The 13,562-nt window shown below is 42.9% G+C and overlaps 1 protein-coding gene across 1 annotated transcript in view; it reads left to right on the plus strand.

Moving 5' to 3' along the window:
- Positions 1–8,455, plus strand: part of LOC138947135 (sialin-like) — a 10,431-nt gene extending 1,976 nt beyond the window's left edge. Inside the window, exons 2-10 of the mRNA XM_070318584.1 lie at positions 1,249–1,622; positions 1,959–2,136; positions 2,724–2,779; positions 3,844–4,027; positions 4,884–5,020; positions 5,506–5,652; positions 6,228–6,360; positions 7,197–7,438; positions 8,106–8,455. Of these exons, the coding sequence (XP_070174685.1) occupies positions 1,249–1,622; positions 1,959–2,136; positions 2,724–2,779; positions 3,844–4,027; positions 4,884–5,020; positions 5,506–5,652; positions 6,228–6,360; positions 7,197–7,438; positions 8,106–8,393 (1,739 nt within the window). The 3' untranslated portion in view covers positions 8,394–8,455. The remainder of the gene's footprint in view (positions 1–1,248; positions 1,623–1,958; positions 2,137–2,723; positions 2,780–3,843; positions 4,028–4,883; positions 5,021–5,505; positions 5,653–6,227; positions 6,361–7,196; positions 7,439–8,105) is intronic.
- The last annotated feature ends 5,107 nt before the right edge of the window (positions 8,456–13,562 follow it).

Consider the following 13,562-nt stretch of genomic DNA (forward strand, 5'->3'; position numbering starts at 1 on the left):
CAGACCTATTTTTTTTTTGGCCTTACAAGGTTAAAACAAACCAAACTAAACCAAACAGACGAACAATCGTACCAAGCTCGACCCAGTGCACAACTTTCAGGAGTCCTAACTACAAAATTGACATTGACATAAACATTGACATTGCGAACATGAACTGTGCTTAGAGAAAAAAATCACTGGCAATGAGGATAGCGAAAAGAAATAAAGCAAACAGGAACATATCGTCCAGTGTCAGTGTGTCAATTTGTCCAGTTGATACACTAAAATAAAACACTGAGTGCATAGGGAAAAGTCACAGAACAGAGAGAGAGAGACAGAGAGAGAGAGAGAGAGAGAGACAGAGAGAGAGAGAGACAGAGACAGAGAGAGACAGAGAGAGAGAGAGAGACAGAGAGAGACACAGAGAGAGAGAGAGACAGAGAGAGAGAGAGAGACAGAGAGAGACAGAGAGAGAGACAGAGAGAGAGAGACAGAGAGAGAGAGACAGAGAGAGACAGAGAGAGAGACTGACACAGAGAGACACAGAGAGAGAGACAGAGAGAGAGAGAGAGATAGACAGACAGACAGACATACAGACAGACAGAGAGAGACAGCGAGACACAGACAGACATAGAGACAAACAGAGACTGAGACAGGCAGGCAAAAAGAGACAGGCAGAAACAGAGAGAGCGAGAGAGCACTGACAACGTGTGTGTATATGATTGTGTCTGCTGTTTACAGTCGACATAAAACAAAAAGTAAAAGTTGGAATACCAAATAATTATATTCTCCGATTTCTAAGCTATGAAACTGAAATGCTATCCCACTTAAATAAAAAGAAAATACACCAGTATCAAGGTTAGGTACGTTTATATCAATATTTCGGCATGTAACTGCCTTCTCCAGGCAGAAATATCTATCTATCTATATAATAATTATATAGAGATATAAAATGCTATCCCACTGTCAGGACTTTGATGGTACATGCTGTAATGATATCAATGTTCGTTATGGCATTATCGCTGATGTTATTCCTACAAACAGTGTGGATGTATATGCCTTTGCTGTTGCTGCTGCTGATGCTGCTGCTGCTGATGATGATGATGATGTTGCTGCTGCTGCTGCTGCTGCTGCTGATGATGATAATGATGATGATGATGCTACTGATGATGATGATGATGATGATGATGATGATGATGATGATGATGATGATGATGATGATGATGATGATGATGATGATGATGATGACATATTCTCCACTTTTGACAGGGCCCCCAAGATGGCGGTCAACCCGTTACACGCTGGCCTACCTTTTGTTCGCTGGCAACCTCATCCTCTTCCTGCAGCGCGTGTCTTTCTCCATGGCCATCGTCTGCATGGTCAACCACACGGCGCTGGAGACGCGGCCACCCCCTTCCTACGCTCTCAACCTCAGCCACGCTGTATTGGACACTACTCCGCTTTCCCTAGATAAGCTCACATCGGGTTACACAGACTCCAGCGTTCTCACCGAGTCACTGGATAAAACAGAAGACGATAGGAACTACCACGGTAGTGTGAGGATGTCAGCACGTGCACACAGTAACGTCAGTGAAAGGCGGTGCGGAAGACAAGGCGGGCAGCAAGCGTCCGATGGAAATGAGGTTTGTGGATCGTATTTTTAATTCATGCATACATGGATTTTCATTCAAATTTAATATTTCACGTTTTGGGCCAAAAATGCATGACCATTACGATGATTTTCAAAATCAGTGGGTCAACTCTTTAAGTAAACCCGTACTTCAGACTGTCTGAGTTACCTGACAGATTAAGATTTTGTCGTCATCTTACTGTTTTGTTATTGTCTTTTTGTCGTGTTATTTCTTGCATCACAGGACGGTCCATCATTTTGGTGCAAAGAGACGTAAGGCTTGCTATTAGCCGCACTAGTTATCTTGTATCATAATTTTGATATTATTTCATCATTTCTTGTGCTACAGGATGGTCCATTATTGTGGAGGAAAAAGACGCAGGGCTTGCTACTTGGCGCCCTGTACTGGGGCTTCATGGTACTGGAGATACCTGCTGGCTACTCATTCTACCTGGTCAGCCCACGTCTGCTGTGTGGCGTCAACATGCTGCTTATGTCTCTGCTGCACGTTCTGTGTCATCCTGCAGGTGTGCTTTAAGGCTGGAGTCTAAGGATAAGATAAGGATAAGATTTCATATAGAACTGTGAGGTTACCCTCATGGACATTCGGGTTGCTTGCTCAATGGGAAAAGCGGGCTGCCATACCGTATACGGCGCACCACATTTCTTTTCTTGTTCCTGCATGCATGTATTGATGTTTCCAAGCCCTGAGACTTTAGCTGTGAATTTTTATTTTTTATTGTGCGCATGCGTGAAAACGAGGGTGATCGGCCACCAAGGAGAGTCGGCACAAAGTTGACTCTGTGCGTGTGTGCGTGTGTGTGTGTGTGTGCGTGTGTGTGCGTGTTTGCTGAATCAGCAGTTCTAGTGGGGGATGGTGTGTGTGTGTGTGTGTGTGTGTGTGTGTGTGGGGGGGTGTGTGTGTGTGTGTGTGTGTGTGTACATATGAGTGTGTATGTGCTGAATAAGCAGTCTGTTCAAGGGAGATTATCACCTTCATGTGTGCTTGCTTATTGCATTTGAAACGAGCCTCACGAGCCTGCACACGTTTACTGCTGTGTTAAGTAAGGGAGTTTTGAAAAAGTAAAATTTTCTGATGGCTTTTTTTTTGCAGCGACTTGGTCTCCCTGGGCAGTATTTGCACTGAGGGTTACCATGGGAATGTGCACTGTACGTGGTCAATCAATCCACGAAAGTTATCCCAGCAAGCAAGGAAAATCAATTATAAAATCGCATAATTGTACTATATTTTCTGTCTTTTTAATTGAAACAGTTCACCCACTCACACCATACGGCGGTTATCATTTGCAATTGGCAAACCGCAGTACAATTTAAAACAAAACAAAACAGTCTTGAAACGGAAATAAATTGCATGTGGTAAAAGCGGGCTGCCATACCGTATACGGCGCACCACATTTCTTTTCTTTTTCCTGCATGCATGTTTTGATGTTTCCAAGCCCTGAGACTTTAGCTGTGAATTGGTTTTTTTTATTGTGCGCATGCCTGAAAACGAGGGTGTTCGGCAGCTCAGTTGGTAGAGCACTGGACTTGTGATCGGAAGGTCGCAGGTTCGAATTCGGGCCGGGACGGACACGGGTCAACTTTATGTGCAGACCCAGAGACGGAAGCCATGTCCCACCCCCGTGTCATCGCAATGGCACGTAAAAGACCTTGGTCATTCTGCCATAAGTGCAGGTGGCTGAATACACCTAAACACGCAGACACCTGGGTAGCGCGACTCCGTTGCTGCTTGCTTTCCACTGGGAGGAAGCGACCCGAATTTCCCAGCGATGGGACAATAAAGAGTAATGAAAATGAAAATGAAATGAAATGGAAAGAGACTGGGACAGAATAATACCATGTCAGTTTGTTTGTGTTCAATTTTGATTCTGACAATTCACAAAGGAGTCTGTATAGCAATTATTACTACGTTACATTTTAGCATTGAAAGGGTGTAAGATGTCTAAATTGTGTCGAGGAATATTTCATGAAGTCAGAATGTCAATGTTTTATAACGTCAGAATGTCAATGTTTTATGACGTCAGAATGTCAATGTTTTATAACGTCAGAATGTCAATGTTTATGACGTCAGAATGTCAATGTTTTATGACGTCAGAGTTTCGTCGTCACGTGCACAGAATGTCAATGTTTTATGACGTCAGAATGTCAATGTTTTATAACGTCAGAATGTCAATGTTTTATGACGTCAGAATGTCAATGTTTTATGACGTCAGAGTTTCGTCGTCACGTGCACAGTGACGCTGTGGGGACCGTGGTCGCCGCGTGGAGAGCGGGGGTCACTAATGATGGTGGGGTTCTGTGGCCAGCAAGTAGCCAACGCTGCGGCCTTCCCTCTTACCGCTCTGCTGTGCAAACATGGCTTCGCTGGGGGCTGGCCCTCTGTCTTCTATGTCTTCGGTAAGGTTGACATGGCTAGCTGAGTGGTAATGTTTCCATATTAGGCCAATGACTACATCATGATCATCATCATCATGATCATGATCATCATGATCATCATCATGATCATGATCATCATCATCATCATCATCGATGATCTACATCATCACCATCATCATCATTATCATCATCATCATTTGAAACGTGTGTATAGATTGTCTTTTGTTTTATTTGAATGTGCTTTCTTTAGCGCTAATCTGTTAGTATGATTTGAGTGAGTGTGCTTGTGTGATTGTGTGTGTGTGTGTGTATGTGTGTGTGTGTGTGTATGTGTGCGTGTGTGCGTGTGTATGTGGGTGCGTGTGCGTGTGCGTGTGTGTGTGTATGTGTGTGTGCGTGTGTGTATGTGTATGTGTGTGTGTGGGTGGGTGTGTGCATATTGTAAGAAAAGGCCCATCCTTAAATCTGTATCCTTGTTAAGTTAAGTTCAGATCAATTCAGTCCTCTATGGTATGCGGCAGAAGTAGTAGCAGTAGTCGCAGCAGTAGGTTCCACAGGAGACAACTGTAGCTTAAACATGACGACGATATGATGAGAAGAAGTAAACAAACACATTCACGAACGAAGTGCACTATGGATGTTAATATTTCACTTGCCAGATGCGCTTGGTGTTGTTGGAAGCGTGTTAAGGCTGTAACCGTCTACCAACATGCAGGAAAATTAGTTTGTGATGTCTTGTACTGTCTGCTATGTCTTTTGTTCGATACCACCCTGCAGGTGGGTTTTTGGTTTCAACTGACACTTACGAAGCATATAATTTTGTAACCTGTAAGTTGTCCAATTTGTGTAATATCTTGTGTTCATGTCAACCTACCAGGCGCGCTAGGATTACTGTGGAGTGTTGCTTGGTTCTTGCTTTCTGCCGACTCGCCGGAAACCCACAAGAGGATACACCCTCACGAAAGAGACTACATCCTTGCCACCAGGGGGCAGGACTATGCGTCTGCCCACAAGGTCAGTGTAATATGTCAACCAAGGCAGTAAATATCATCAGCTAATGCGCTTTAATTTTGCTTTTAAGATCGGCGAAAACCGGGAAAAAGTTAGGTATCGTATTTGTGAACAAAGTTTGTTTCTCTTGGTCTGCATGAGATTTCTGCTTTCTTGAAACTTGATGAGGACTTCCGAAATTAACGCACACACAGTTAAATAACTTATCCTCCAGTAATTGCAAAAGAATTTGATTTTGTGTTGTACATTCGGCGTGGGTTTGGTATTGACAGTTTCTGTATCAACAACCCATTTGTCCCCAATTACCCAGCCCATAGTTTCGGTGACATCTTCTGTCTAGTTACTCATCGTATGTATAATTATGTATGTATGTATATATTTATTATTATTTTTCTATTGTTTTTCCAAATGTATGAATTTCTGAATTTATTGTATTCGCTTTTTTCAAAGCGTCAGTAACGGGGTTGGTTTTCTTTCTGTCATTCTAGCTGTCAGTTCCATGGCTGAAAATTGCGACGTCATCATGTGTCTGGGCAATGGCGTCCGCTCACGTGACCTTCACGTGGTCCCTGTTCCTGTTCCTGTCCAACCTCCCTCTCTACATGTATGAGATCATGGACTTCGACATCAAGTCTGTACGTCAGCTAACAGCGTTTCGGATTCAGTTAGATACTTTGTTAGTGAGTTAATAAGTGAGTTTGTGAAGTAGTTAGCCTAGTTGTTTGATTAGTTTGCTAGTTAGTTTGTTAGTTAGTCTGTTTGGGTTGGTTAGTGATTAAGTGAGTGAGGGAGTGAATGAGCTAGTTAGTTAGTTAGTAAATTTGTTCGTCAATTAGTGTGTAAGTGTGTGGGTACGTGTGTGTGTGTAAGTGTGTGTGTGAGTGAGTGAATATGTGTTTGTGTGGTGATGCGCATCAAATTCTGCATACGGTTAGAATATGCATTTATGCTTGATTTTGTTGAACTCGTGTTTTGATTAAAAATTGTTTTCACTCAAATAACATCTTGAATGGCAAATCCTCTTTTGGGACTCTTGCTTATAATATGACAAATGATAAGACGACAAGTAAGATTACTTTTCACTCAAGCGATGACTTTCACGGTAGGTTTTACAGAACACGTCGTGGTTTTTCACTTTAGGTTGAAATGTGTTTGGTCTGTTTCACTAAATTGATACACGTTCATATTTTTTTTTACTTATTGATAACAGAACGGCGTCTACTCGATGTTACCCTTTTTGGCACTGGGCGCAATGCAGCTGACGTCAGGGTTTGCGCTTGACGTCATTATCAGACGTGACGTCATCCCCTTACTGTGGACAAGGCGGCTCTTCATCGCTACAGGTTGGCCGCGCAATATTACCTGCTATTCAGACTTGGTCGTGTGACAGACGTTTTCTCCCACACGAGATTACGTTGATTGTCCAACGAAGCCGTCAGGGTGGAGCGATGAGTGGATGAGTTTGTTGGTTAGTTTGTCTGTGTGCTTGTTTGAGGATGGAAGTCGCTTGCTCATTTCAATGCTTATTATTCTCTCAGGTTCCAGGAGAATGGTTCCGAACAACTCTCACTTACTCTATGACACATGTGCATTTAAAGGGCTTACTTCCCTTTGTGTATCAGATTTCTCAACAGTGCTCTGTTTCATTTGTTTCAGATTATGTGTGCTTGTTTGTTTGTTTGTTGTTGGGGGCCCAGTAGCTCAGTTGGTAGAGCACTGGACTTGTGATCGGAAATTCGCAGGTTCGAATTCGGGCCGGGACGGACACGGGTCAACTTTATGTGCAGACCCAGAGACGGAAGCCATGTCCCACCCCCGTGTCATCACAATGGCACGTAAAAGACCTTGGTCATTCTGCCATAAGTGCAGGTGGCTGAATACACCTAAACACGCAGACACCTGGGTAGCGCGACTCCGTTGCTGCTAGCTTTCCACTGGGAGGAAGCGACCCGAATTTCCCAGCGATGGGACAATAAAGTAATGAAAATGAAAAATGAAAATGTTGTTGTTCTGTGATGTTCGGCATCTTTTATTCTACATGTAGTTTATTGAGCATACATGTGACAGGCCAGTTTGTCAAAATGTCCATTGTACCGCTTTGTCTTCTCCACTGTCACATATAGTAATTACAGTGTTATTATCTTCTGCAACTTGCACGATACTGCCCCGTTGTCTGCAGGCAACCTCGTACCAGCGGTGTGCATGGTGGCACTGAGTTACCTCCCCTGCCAGCATGTTGGGGCCGTGATAGCGCTGCTGGTAGTGGCAATGGGTATGAACGGCGTGTCTTTTCCTGTCATCATGACCAATGCCTTTGACATCGCGCCCCGCTACGCTGCCTCCGTGTGTAGCGTGTCCATCGCCATGGCCTGTCTGCCTGGCATCGTAACGCCTTACCTGGTGGCTGAGGTCACTAAAGATGTGAGTTGTGTGGGCCTAACTAGCAGAGTAAAGGCCTGTCTGCCTGGCATCGTCACGCCTTACCTGGTGGCTGAGGTCACTAAAGATGTGAGTTGTGTGGGCCTAACTAGCAGAGTAAAGGCCTGTCTGCCTGGCATCGTCACGCCTTACCTGGTGGCTGAGGTCACTAAAGATGTGAGTTGTGTAGGCCTAACCAGCAGCTAGAGTAAAGGCCTGTCTGCCTGGCATCGTCACGCCTTACCTGGTGGCTGAGGTCACTAAAGATATGAGTTGTGTGCCTGGTTAGGCCAATACATTATATGGAATTTTTCCGATGGCAAGGCAAAACCAGGTTCGGTTGGTCAGTTCCTTTTTGTCGTTTTCAAGTTTTTTTTGTATTTGCACCGGCATATATGCGGGTTTTTATTGACCGGAAATTGCAAGAACTGTGTCCTCTGGGTGAAGGAGAAAATTAACAATTTTGCTCAAAGTCTGCAAAATCGATATTTGTCCTTTTTAATAAGTTTTGTTGGGCCAAAGAAAAGTTCCAGGGTTGGGAGAGATGGAGAGAGACAGCGAGAGAGAGGGGGGAGGGAGAGAGAGAGCAGGGGGGGGTGTAGATGTAGAGTCAATGACATCAGCCATTCTGTTTCTAGCTCTGACTCATGAAAGCTTTCCTTTATTGCAGAAAAAGAGGGAGCAATGGCAAATTGTCTTTTTAATCACAGCGGTCATTTGCGTGACTGGCACCGTTATCTTCTGGGTCTTTGCCAAGACCACAGTGCAGAGCTGGGCACAGGTCGAGGTCACTGAGAATGACGTCACAGCTGATGACGTCGAAATACAAAACGCCAAAATCGTGAAGCATGGATTAAAAGTTAAAGGGGATGATACGAACTTTAATGGATCAGATGATATTGTAGCAGAGATGGAACCTTTGAGGAAAGCAGCTTCAAGAAGTACTTCAGCTATATGACGTGTTAGTAGCCACTGCAGGTTTGTGTGTGTGTGTGTGTGTGTGTGTGTGTGTGTGTGTGTGTGTGTTGTGTTGTGTTGTGTTCGTGTGTGTGTGTGTATGTGTGTGTTTGTGTGTGTGTGCGTGTGTACCCCCGTTTCCACAGGTTTGGTTGCCTAAATCACCATAAGGCAACCATCCACACGTGGATGGCAACCTAAACTCTGGATGGCAACCTAATTTGTGTGGATGGTCGCTTCATTTAACACCGTTAAATTGACTTTTTTGACGGAAAGAATGTCATAACAATGTTCAAAATGACATTCTTTCCGTCCTCTATAGGCGACAAAATAGGTCAAATTTTGTGCATTTTTTAGTGCAAAATTCTTCGATGCCGGAGCGAGTACTGCACCCAGTGCTCTTGTAGTGCAAGTGCACTAGAAAGGCACTACACCCAGTGCCGCCTCTTAGGTAACCATCCACACTTTAGGTACGTGTGTGTGAATTGTTGTTGTGTTTTTTTCTAATGATACGATTTGTGTTTTCGTTGTACGTTGAAAATGTACTTCATCTTCAGTGTGTGTGTGTGTGTGTGTGTGTGTGTGTGTGTGTGTGTGTGTGTGTGTGTGTGTGTGTGTGTGCATCTGTGTGTGTGTGCGTGTTGAATTGTGTTGCTTTGAATGTATTGAATGTATCTGAAGCTGAGAATATTGCTAATGTACTGATCATGTTTGTAACAGAGATAAATGTGCGCTCGCGCGTGCGTGGGTGCGTGTGTGTGTGTGTGTGTATGTGTGTGCGTGTGTTTATGTTTGAGTGTGTGTGTGTGTGTGCGTGTGTGTGTGTGTGTGTGTGTGTGTGTGTGAGAGAGAGAGAGAGAGAGGAAGAGAGACGTGTGTTTGTGTGTGCGCGCGCTCGTGTGTGTGTGTGTGTGCGGTAGTTTCTCATTCATTTATCCTTTTTTTAGCACGGGACAATGCACACCACAAAGGAGCACTGATTTCGAAAGCATAACACTTTAAACATGACAATGTATACCCTTCAAAAAAAGTTAAGGACCACTTTTTTCAAACGCATGCAATACAGAAATGACAAGGTTAAATGATTTAAGTTTTTCGGTATTGTTTTATTTGGAAACTGAGGACTCTCTCCAGAAAATGTCACGTCAACCATGCCAGCGAAAACAACGCTAGAGCTTGTTACTCTAGACAACCCTCTGATTTCAAATTCACAACAGTGGTATTTCTTACAACGAAAAACTGCAAAATCTTATCCCGGCAGCGATTACTAGTTAATCTCCCACTAATCGGTAGTGAGATATCCTGCGACGTAAGGTGATCTCTCCCCGGACCGTCACAGAGCCCCCATCAAACAATTTCGTTCTAGAACAGTGCCATCTGCAAAGCGCTCCCAACGACGCCTCCAGACTCTGATGCGTCCATCAGTAGGATCCAACAAGAAAAATGTTCATTCAAAATGAACAGCGTCGATGCAATGTCCACCAAAGATTTATTTTGGGAAGTGTTAAAGGTTAGGGTCAAAAGTTAATGAATTGCATGTTGTGCTGGATATATAAATTGTTTATTTCAGTCAATGCTTGATTCATAAGTACATTTTTCAGCATGGTGCATCTACAGGAGGGTGCTCCAACAATGATGCATAGTGCCAACATTTAGCTCAAACTTTTCACAACAGTGCATTATTACCACAAAGCGCATACAGCGATTATATAGTAGCAAGTTGCACTAAACATTTGAACAAAATGCATTTTGTTCAAATGTTAACAGCACAGCACCAAGTTTTGCATAAGTGCACAACAGCACTGACCATTTCACAAAAGTGCATAACAGCTGTGACAATTTTACAAAAGTGCATTGACCATTTCAGGCAGATGGCTAACATGCAGATTTCGCTTTTGTCTGTCTTTCTTTGAAAAGTAGGCATGTTCAAGATCGATGAAGTCATGAGCAATTGGGTTAGATGACAGAAAAGATTCAAAAACGTCAGATTCAGTTAGATGACAGAAAAGATTCAAAAACGTCAGATTCAGTGTTTTGGGCACTGTTGAACAGGAACATTCTCTCCTGTTCAACAAATGTGGGTTCAATTCAAAAGCAACATTGTCACAGATAGGCTAGTGTTACATTTCTGTAAAGTTTCAAAAACATCTTCCATGTTTTGGTTACTGTTGAACAGAGGCATATTTTCCTGTTCAAAAAAGTCTGACACAAATTGTCGTAGTTGTGGGTTAAGGTTCGATCTATACTGTCCTTCAAACGAGTCGTAGAACCGTCATTGTCACAGATAGTGTTACATTTCTGTTTTACATTCAAACGAGTCGTAGAAGTAGTTGTACATTTGCGTTTTGTTGTTTTTTCTTTTAGATTCCTGTCACTCATACTAGCAGTATTGATTGAGGTACATAAATCTGTTGATGTACAGGGATGACTTGTTTGTAATGAATCCTTGTTTCCTCCACATTGAGTTTGCATTGCAGTTGGACAGAAATGAACAGGTGTTAATTGATAAACACATTGATAATGGCTTTTGAGAAAATCAATCAATTCTGCAAAGGAATTAACTTGATGACATCAAAACTGCAGCGCCATTTGAAGAATGGTTACCATTTCTGTTTCTTTGATGGGAATCAAACAAATAAAAACATTGACTATCCAAGTTACCATGAATGGCAATAGTTGACTCCTGAAAAGTAGCAAGGATATAATTTGAGACGATAAACGCCTGATGCAATCCCTCCTCAAGGTCAGTCAACTCAAAACCTTCATCATTCGCAACATCAGTAGGCAACACAGCGGGATTCGTATGTCCGGAAATCATGTCGAAAAAATATTACATTTCAAAAGCATGTCCAACCACAGTTGTTGGCAAGTGTTCGTGTCCGAAGTAGCCTTCAGTGTGTGTATATGTATTCATGTGACAGAGAACGTGACCTCATTGTTCAATCCTCTCTCTCTCTTCTTTCTCATTCGAACGCACACACGCAAGAACGTAGCCTACGCACGCATGCACGCGCACGCACACACACACACACACACACACACCCCGCTGACGCACACGGCAAACCACGCACACACACACTGACTGTCGGCAAGCATCTCTTTTTGTTTTCTTTACCTTTGTTTATTGTGTTTTCGATATTTGTGTTTATTTTTTGCTTGACTTATGTTTTATTTTAATGTTTGCTATCCACATCGTGTGATAAATGTTTCTTCTCAGTCTCCGAGTCAGTTTAGTTTCTGCACGCCGCTTTGGTACTCCTTGTTTTTCTAACTGGTGTATTGTGCGCGACTGATTTGCGGATTTATTTTTATTCCTTTCATATGCAGTTGAAGTGTTGTGGGTGTTATTGTCTGTATATGCTATGTTGCGTCTGTGTATGCCTGCAAGAATTTTGGGTGTAATGTGCCTGTGGTCTGCTCGCAGTCGAGCACAGAAAACATGGCGGCGCCCTGTGGCAAATTCGTGGAAAGTCTTTCCCGACCGCAGATACCAGCGTCGTCCGCGACGCTGGAAGAAGAGGCGGGACCCATCTGTAAACAAGAACTGAGCCCTGCGATGACGTAATTACCTCACATGTTGAGTGCACCAGGCTCGGTGGGCAGCTGGACGGTTGGCAGTCAATGTTGGTTTGCGGACTGAGCGTCTTTCACTGAAGTTAAAAGTGTGTAAGCAGTGTGTAACACTTTGATTACTGACAACAGTGTGTTGTGGCAGCTCATGGTCGATGGCTGCTGCCTTTTCAGTAACCTGTTTTTGCTGCATGGCCTTCACTGATTTGGATGAGGCGATCCTTCATTGTTGTGGTGACAGTAGGCCGACCATAACATTGTCGTAACTGTACTCTGCCAATTTCTTGAAGCCATTCCTTGAGTCCGATGATGTTGAAGTGAGACACTGCAGCACTCTGAACCACTTGCCTGGCAGAAACAACATCTTGTAGCCATCAAACTGCCCTTGCCTTATCCAAGTCGCTCCGTTTTCAAGATAGGGGCATGTTATTTCAATGCATTGTTTTGTCAGTGTGTCATTTTACAAACATACATTAGTGAGCACATTTTGTGGCTGGAACCCTGTTGTAGCACGTGCATTACTGGGTTTTTTTCCTGGCATGTCTTGCACCGTTTTCATAGGACTTTGAAAGCTGCCCCCCTTTTAAAAGAAAACCTCACTTTTTCCGCCTCTTTAGCATGACACAGTAACACTGCCTGCCAAAAATGTTCCTAGAGCAAGACTTACTGCCCTTTTGTTAAGTAAAAAAGTGACGTTTCAATCAAATTGTCAAACCCTTGATTTTTTGCGAATATTTTAAAGATTGTGAACATTTCATGACCGGTCCTTAAACATTTTTTGAAGAGTATATGGGTGTTTTTTTCTCGAGATAAGCACAATTGTCATTCTAAGTCAACAAGTACTTTCGATCATTTCATCTGAGAATACAGAAGTTTTCAATCCAAAAGTCACTATCAACGGTATTACTTAAGAATGCTGTTGCCATCGTTATGGGCGGAGGTAGCACCAGATGTAAATGAATATAACAAAAACACTAACAAACCAAAAAAACAAGCAAGCAAATAAACAGTTCGACAAAATACATGCAGAATGTGTGATGATTTCATGTGACTATAAGTGTGCTTAAAAACACAACAAAGAAAGCTTAACTGGCGTGTTCCTTATACGTTACCTTTCTTCCTGTGAAAACAATCATGTACATTTCCCTAGATATGTCAAAGCTTTTATATAGGGCCAGGGTAAACCTCCACTTCGACTCATTACATTTAGTCAAGTTTTGACTAACTGTTTTAACGTAGGGGGGAATCGAGACGAGGGTGTGGTGTGTGTGTGTGCGTGTGCGTGTGTGTATGTGTGTGTGTGTGTGTAGAGCGTTTCAGACTAAACTACTGGACCGATCTTTATGAAATTTGACATGAGAGTTCCTGAGAATGATAACCCCGGACGTTTTTTTTCTTTTTTTCGATAAATGTCTTTGATGACGTCATATCCGGCTTTTTGTAAAAGTTGAGGCGGCACTGTCACACCCTCATTTTTCGATCAAATTGATTGAAATTTTGGCCAAGCAATCTTCGACGAAGGCCGGACTTCGGTATTGCATTTCAGTTTGGTGGCTTAAAAATTAATTTATGACTTTGGTCATTAAAAATCTAAAAAATT

This window comes from Littorina saxatilis, linkage group LG14 (assembly GCF_037325665.1).
Source record: "Littorina saxatilis isolate snail1 linkage group LG14, US_GU_Lsax_2.0, whole genome shotgun sequence".
Taxonomy (NCBI): Eukaryota; Metazoa; Mollusca; class Gastropoda; order Littorinimorpha; family Littorinidae; genus Littorina; species Littorina saxatilis.